Source organism: Triticum aestivum, chromosome 2B (assembly GCF_018294505.1).
Source record: "Triticum aestivum cultivar Chinese Spring chromosome 2B, IWGSC CS RefSeq v2.1, whole genome shotgun sequence".
NCBI lineage: Eukaryota > Viridiplantae > Streptophyta > Magnoliopsida > Poales > Poaceae > Triticum > Triticum aestivum.
Window position 1 is genome coordinate 580,269,567 of NC_057798.1, and position 7,022 is coordinate 580,276,588.

A 7,022-nucleotide genomic window follows, 5' to 3' on the forward strand; every position below is an offset into this window, starting at 1 on the left:
CTCCAAGTGTTCCACGTAGTAAGAATCTGGTTGTTGAAAAGACACCAACATGAAAAGGGAAGATCTTAGCTTCTAAGCCTCCTTCCAAGCCAATAGCTCCAAGGAAGAGACCACCAAAGATTGTGGATTCTCAAGAGAAAGAGCAAGAAGTGGATGAAGTCACAGCTGCTCAAGCAAAGGTTGCAGCCAAATTGCTAAGTGATGCTTCAAGTGGCCAAGCTAGAGCCACGGAGCTAAAGGAAAACCCACACACTTTTGTTAATTAGTAATTGCCTTTCAATTGATTGTAGTGAAACAGTGAAACTTACAAAGGCACGACCACAAACTACTGATTAACCCAACACCACCTGGGGCGCATCGTTGGGTGGTTTCTTGTACATCAGTGCATGTATGTACACCATACGAGGTCTAGGAACCTCTAAAGCATTTGCTATTTGCTCCCATGTACTGCAGTGCAGCGGATCAGGCACTGTGCCCTACAGCCAGTGGGCTCCACTTGGCCGAGTCGTAACCGCCACAAGCACTGATGCTTGCTTCCCTCATTTCGGCCTCGGAGATGCCATTGTTGCATATGTTTGCAAACGCCCTCATGTGTTTCATGCCATACTGAGTAAGTGATCCACACTGGGATTCGAAAAGTCGCACCTGACAATTGGCATCAGTTCAGAGTAAGCTCAACCGGAAACAGAAAGAGTGAGGGAGTGCAAATGGTGAAGACGAGCAACAGCAGAATCCATGTGTTGAATATTTATGGAATTCAAGTAAGAAACTGTTACACTCACCGTCCTCTTCAGGCAATCCCAATCGTCGACTAATGGTTGGCCAGAGCTTCTAGCAGCCTCAAGCATTGTACGCCCATTTTCAAATCCAAAGACAAGCTTTCCGATGAAATCGATACTGCTGTCGAGATGCTTCCTGTGTACCACAGTTTCTTTGATCTCCTTAAGAACCCTCTGCTTTTCTTCCGATCCCCCATTTAACTTCTCATACTGAAAGTGAGAAGATACATTATTAGCAGACAAGTTGGCAAAACAAAGCACTGGCTACAAAAGTTGATACGCAGAACTTGGGTCTATCATGAGCAGGCATGAGCTTAAGCTGAAAGTTAGTATATGAGCTCAAGCTGTATGATAGTTTCAGAGTACTGTTGCCATATCTTCTCAGCACCATGAAGCTACATTCGTATGCTAACGATGAATTAACAGATTAATTTCATTTCAAAAACTCTTCTAAAATATCTCCTTTTGTCTACAATTTCTACATACAATTTGAAATATTCTAAATAAATAAAAATCAAGATACATGCATCCATGGAGCATTTGTTGTAGTACAGTCGTATACATAGGAATTCTTCAGTTATAAGACAAAAAAGATGCATCATTTTTTTTCCGAGGCTTAAGATGCATCGTTTTGAGCAACAACACATAGAACGAACTGGAATTTACCCTTTTCCACATGAAAAGAATATCAGCATCTCTTTGATTGATTGCACCCTCCAGGTCGGGCAAAAGCAGCCTGTTTGCTACATTGGAATTTGCAGGATCAAAACCTTGATAAAGGAAAAGCTTCTCGTCCTTGAATGTCTTGTCACCATACTCCATGACATGAGAACCCTTATCGAATTCCTTTGATTTTGATGTTCTCGTTTTAACCTGCCCAAGAAAACAGTGACTAGATGCCACTAACCAGTATGAAAAAAGTGTACTCGAGACTTACCACCTCGTACTGCTGCTTGAGTGTTTCCTTCTTTAGATTGTGAGTTTCACTGCAAAGTAGGATCGAATGGTTCAGAACCACAAGCACCATGGTTATAAATAACTGCTACAACAAAAATGCTCTAGCAGTGATACTTCCCAAGCGGCCAAGCCTATTAAGTCATCTTCTTTATGTATTTGCGCATCTTTGTTATTACCGTTTGCGGGTGCTGTGCGACTTATGAATGTGTTAGTCAGGTAGCCAATGATTTCAATATAACACACTTATGGTGTGCCTTCTAGTGTGATAAGACATTATTAACCAGCAAAGAATACTAAAGCGTTGAGCAAAAATCCAAAAACATAACCGATTGTAGAGAGTGATGAAGTAAGAATTTATTTGGCCTTGGGTCTGAATATCAGATTACAGATACAAACTTCGAGGGTTAACAGTGAAAAACAACTAATAATCCAAACATAACCATACCAAGTATTGCTAATGTAAAGCATGCAGCTAATTAAAAACAAATGTATAAAGCCCTGTACACATATCTTTCGACAAATTTTGAAAATGATGCAGGTTTATGAGATATCAGAAAACAGATCAGGTGCCAAGCATAAAACAGATCAGGAGTATATTACAGTTGGTGCGTACCTGTCTTCCATCCAAGAAACACTGTAGATGTCTCCTAAACAGGTATCATATTCAGTAGGAGGTGATGATTTCATCCCAGGGCAGTATGCTCCCCAACTATTTTCGACCGCATTTGATGCTGTTGTAACATAAATATTAAGATCTTCTGGCAGTAAACCCTCAAATATACTGCCACTTTCACATGCTTCTACATATATAATCTGCCAAAATTGTAATTCTAATTAGAGATAATACTGTATGCATACTGTATCAGATTAAAAATATACTTTTTTTATCTCAAGGGAGAAAGGGCAGAAAGGATACCATTTTCGAATAGCTTTTGGAAGCATGCTTCTCTCGTAACACTTTGATGAAGTCGCCAGCATAAATATATGGCCTGTTGGGCATACCTATAAACTTGCTGTGGTTAGCTAAGTTATACTCCCTCCGTCCGAAAATACTTGTCATCAAAATGAATAAAAGAGGATGTATCTAGATGTATTTTAGTTTTAGATACATCCTTTTTTGTTCATTTTGATGACAAGTATTTTCGGACGGAGGGAGTACAAAACAAATCAGCTAGAGAACAACGTTCGAGTGGGAGTATGCACCTAGAACACCAGGACCCCCGTGATCCGCATAATAGATGAAGATGTGGTCTTTTGGTTTGCTGTTTATCACCTTCCTACTCCCTTCAGTAACCGCGGTTTTGTTCCCCAATAGAACTGCAAAGAAGTTTTTAGCGGTGACCTGTTTACCAGTGTAGTCCTGTAATGCATGTTTAAGTTGGTCAGCCTTGTAGGAACACAAGTACACAACAGTATGCCTTTTGTACATCAAACAACACCAATCCATCTCCGATTAAAAAGCACAATCTATTTGAAGTGTGAAATTAGAGTTCTTGTCTGAATTAAAGGGAACGCAGCCAGGCAATGATACCTTGGGAACACCAGCGTAAACATCTTGGCCTTTAGGATGGTTGATGATGACTCCAGGCCTTGGGTTGAGGCTGTTTTTGGCGATATCATCGTACATAAACACCACAATGTTCTCCTCCTTTAGGCCCCCCCTCCTCAGGATCTGGTAGGCATGGCACACATCGGCCTGTACATCGTGCGTCAACAACACCACAAACAATCGTTGAGCAAAGCACTCAAGGAATTGTTCAGTGATCGTATTTTGACCAAGTACTGATATACGAGCGGCATTGAGTTATTATTATGACCATAATAATAATACAAAAATCAATTATTCGCCAATGGTGCTCAGCCGGACTAAATTTATGTTCCAATCAAATGTATGCACTTAGACAGGAAGCAAGTACTAAACATCTGATCAGAGATTCAGAGTACTTAACTACTTATCCCTATTGTAAAGAACAGAGCAAGTAACTACAAAGAACAGAGTGGACGTATGCATCGTTCTGATGCAGAGGCCAGGGAGTCCCTCTTTTCGAAAAAGAAAAAAAAAACTACAAAGAACGGAGCAAAGAATGGCGTGGAACCTCCCACAGGAAGTGAGGAAAGGGAAAGTTGACCAAAAGTTTTGAAGTTTCAGCTTGCAGTCGCCCTAGACCCTAACAGAGCTACTCGCATCCGAGGCCGCCTTCGACGGAGTCTCACCTGGTGCCGGTAGTTCCCGTAGCCGGAGGAGCCGGCAACGAGGACGGCCCACTTCGTCACCCCTTCCTCCGCCGCCGGCGCGGCAGGGGCAGGGGCAGGGGCATCACCCTTCTCGGTCGGCAGCCGAATCAGCGGCTCCCAGTTCCCCTTCGCCGGATCCGCGGCGGCCGCGGCCGCCGCCAGGAACGGGAGGAACCCACAAACCCACCACGCAGACGCAGGCATCGCCGCCAGCGAGAACTAGTGCGTGACTGCGTGTGCTAGAGGGAAAGAAAGCAGAGAGCAGCGTGATCGTGCCGGTGGGGATCGGGGCCGCATTTTATAGCCGCGGTGGCGTGCTCCCCGCGGACACGTGGTGCGCGAGGTAAGCCCTGCCCCGTGGTGTGTGGGTCGTCGCCCTGCGAAACGTGGGAGACGCCGGCGAGGCAGTTCGCTCCCGCAGCCGATTTTGCGTGCCGTGGGCAATGCCCCATTTTTCTTGGCCTCAAAATGCACGCCTGGACTTGCTAAAAGGTGCCGTGATTCCTCGGCTGTGACCAAGCACCATGGCGCACTCGGCGGCCGCGGTGGCGGTTAGCGTCGTGGATTAGCGGACGGCAGGAGGAACAGGGTCTGCAAACCTTCCCACGCCATTGTTTCTTCTCGGGCAAACGGACAAAGTTTTGCGACGCAGCTTTTGCGAAAGATAACTATACGGGACTTTGTCTGTTGATTGAGATGATTGAGATGATGAGAGGGAAACGTGATCAACTCCCGCGGACGCCGTGACGCGAACAGACTTCTCAGCGAAAAGACAAAAATGTTGCCAAGATTTCGGAGGAACAGCATGCGCAATTGCGGACTGCACTGCAGCTGAAAATGTGACAGTTCCACGCAGTCCACGTCATTCTCACCAAGAACAGGTTGCGCGCGTCGCCGGCGGGCAGGCCTGCGGCGAAGGGGTCCTTGCTCTATGCTGCGCAGGACCGAGATGTGGCCCGGTGCTCGCCCATCATGGAGGTGGTGGGCTGGCCCGGTCATGGGTTTGGGCGGGTTAGGCTACCGGCGAAAGCCGTACTCCAGTTGTGGCCGCACCGTGACCTTACAGCAACTCCAAAGCGCAGCCGATCCATTTCGTCCATACGCGTCCGCTTATAGGCATGGATAGAAAAGTTGACCCAACGCGTCGACCCAAACGGACGCACTCCGCTTTTCGTCCGCCTGCAGATCCATTCCCGACCCAATTCTGAGCCTGATTTGCATCGGCGCGGACGCGCGCGACGCATGCCTACTCCTCCACTTGGCCTGCTAGTCGGTCGCACATTGGCCATTCTCTTCCACCCCCATCGACCCTTGCCCGCCTCGCCCTGTCGCCGCCGCCGTTCATTTTCCGGTGCCTTTGCCAACAACCTGTGCCGACACATCCCCCCTCCCAACGCCGCCACCTCCCACGTCGCCGCCTAGCCACCGCAGCTCCCCCCCGGCCCCCTCCCCACTCTGACGTCACCGCGAGCAGGAAGCCGCCTCCCCGCCCCGGTGAAAGTGCAACTAATCCCCGGATGGTTTTGGTAATTCATAACAACATATAGCTCATTGAACTAATATCCATTCAAGTAAAAATATTTCAGAAAGTTCATTGATTGGCATGACATGGACTAGAGATGAGGACCCCTCAAAATGCTAAGGACAAAGATTGGCAAAAGCTCAAGACTCTCCATTTCTATTTTAGTGATCCAAGATCACATTGAGTCCACAGAAAAGCCAATACTATTAAAAGGGGATGAGGTGGTGCTTAATGGTCTACTTGCTCAAAGTGCTTAGTGATATTGCTCCAAAACCCTCAGCCACTTTCTCATTTTCATATTTGCCCAAAACCTCAAAAGTCAAACTCGCCCCATCGAACCACTCTATCCGGCGCCACTGAGTTCAGTTGACATAGCCACTACCATAAACCATAGACAATTTGGTCACACCTATATGGATCTCGGTCTCACCGAGATGGCCTTGCAAACTCTCTGTTGCCTGTTGCAATTATTTCGGTCTCACCGAAATGTTCAATCGGTCCCACCGAGTTTGCTTGACATCTTCTCTGTTGCCTTATTGCTTCACTTCGGTCTAACCGAGTTGATGCAATCGGTGCCACCGAGTTGATGTTTGTGTTGGAAATATGCCCTAGAGGCAATAATAAAAGCATTATTATTATATTTCCTTGTTCATGATAATTGTCTTTTATTCATGCTATAATTGTATTATCCGGAAATCGTAATACACGTGTGAATACATAGACCATAACATGTCCCTAGTGAGCCTCTAGTTGACTAGCTCGTTGGTCAACAGATAGTCATGGTTTCCTGACTATGGACATTAGATGTCATTGACAACGGGATCACATCATTAGGAGAATGATGTGATGGACAAGACCCAATCTTAAGCATATCACAAGATCGTGTAGTTCGTTTTGCTAGAGCTTTTTCAATGTCAAGTATCTCTTCCTTAGACCATGAGATCGTGTAACTCCCGGATACCGTAAGAGTGCTTTGGGTGTACCAAACATCACAACGTAACTAGGTGACTATAAAGGTGCACTACAGGTATCTCCGAAAGTGTTTGTTGGGTTGACACGGATCGAGACTGGGATTTGTCACTCCGTATGACGGAGAGGTATCTCTGGGCCCACTCGGTAATGCATCATCACAATGAGCTCAAAGTGACCAAGTGTTTGGTCACGGGATCATGCATTACAGTACGAGTAAAGTGACTTGCCGGTAATGAGACTGAACAAGGTATTGGGATACCAATTGACAAAGGGAATTGTATACGGGGTTTGATCGAATCCTCGACATCGTGGTTCATCCGATGACATCATCGAGGAGCATGTGGGAGACAACATGGGTATCCAGATCCCGCTATTGGTTATTGCCCGAGAACCGTCTCGGTCATGTTTACGTGTCTCCCGAACCCGTAGGGTCTACACACTTAAGGTTCGGTGACGCTAGGGTTGTATGAATATGAGTATGCAGCAAACCGAATGTTGTTCGGAGTCCCGGATGAGATCCCGGACGTCACGAGGAGTTCCGGAATGGTACGGAGGTA

General features: G+C 46.3%; 1 protein-coding gene across 1 annotated transcript; it reads right to left on the bottom strand.

The window, feature by feature from the left end:
* Window positions 1–234: 234 nt before the first annotated feature.
* On the bottom strand, window positions 235–4,246 carry LOC123046148 (vacuolar-processing enzyme beta-isozyme 1). The gene is made up of 9 exons (XM_044469444.1): window positions 3,951–4,246; window positions 3,268–3,432; window positions 2,940–3,096; window positions 2,653–2,738; window positions 2,350–2,549; window positions 1,717–1,765; window positions 1,446–1,652; window positions 783–989; window positions 235–645 (listed from the first exon to the last, which is right to left on the bottom strand). The coding sequence occupies exons 1-9, from the start codon at window positions 4,173–4,175 to the stop codon at window positions 463–465; spliced, it is 1,479 nt and encodes a 492-aa protein (XP_044325379.1). The 5' UTR covers window positions 4,176–4,246; the 3' UTR covers window positions 235–462.
* Between the last annotated feature and the right edge of the window lie 2,776 nt (window positions 4,247–7,022).

Bases quoted from the DNA above. Each gene is read 5' to 3' on its own strand.
- LOC123046148 (XM_044469444.1), bottom strand. From the start codon at position 4,175: ATGCCTGCGTCTGCGTGGTGGGTTTGTGGGTTCCTCCCGTTCCTGGCG. The intron at 3,097-3,267 runs GTATCATTGCCT...CATGCATTACAG, and splicing joins TTTACGCTGGTGTTCCCAAG to GACTACACTGGTAAACAGGT. The intron at 646-782 runs GTGAGTGTAACA...GCCAATTGTCAG, and splicing joins GGGATTGCCTGAAGAGGACG to GTGCGACTTTTCGAATCCCA.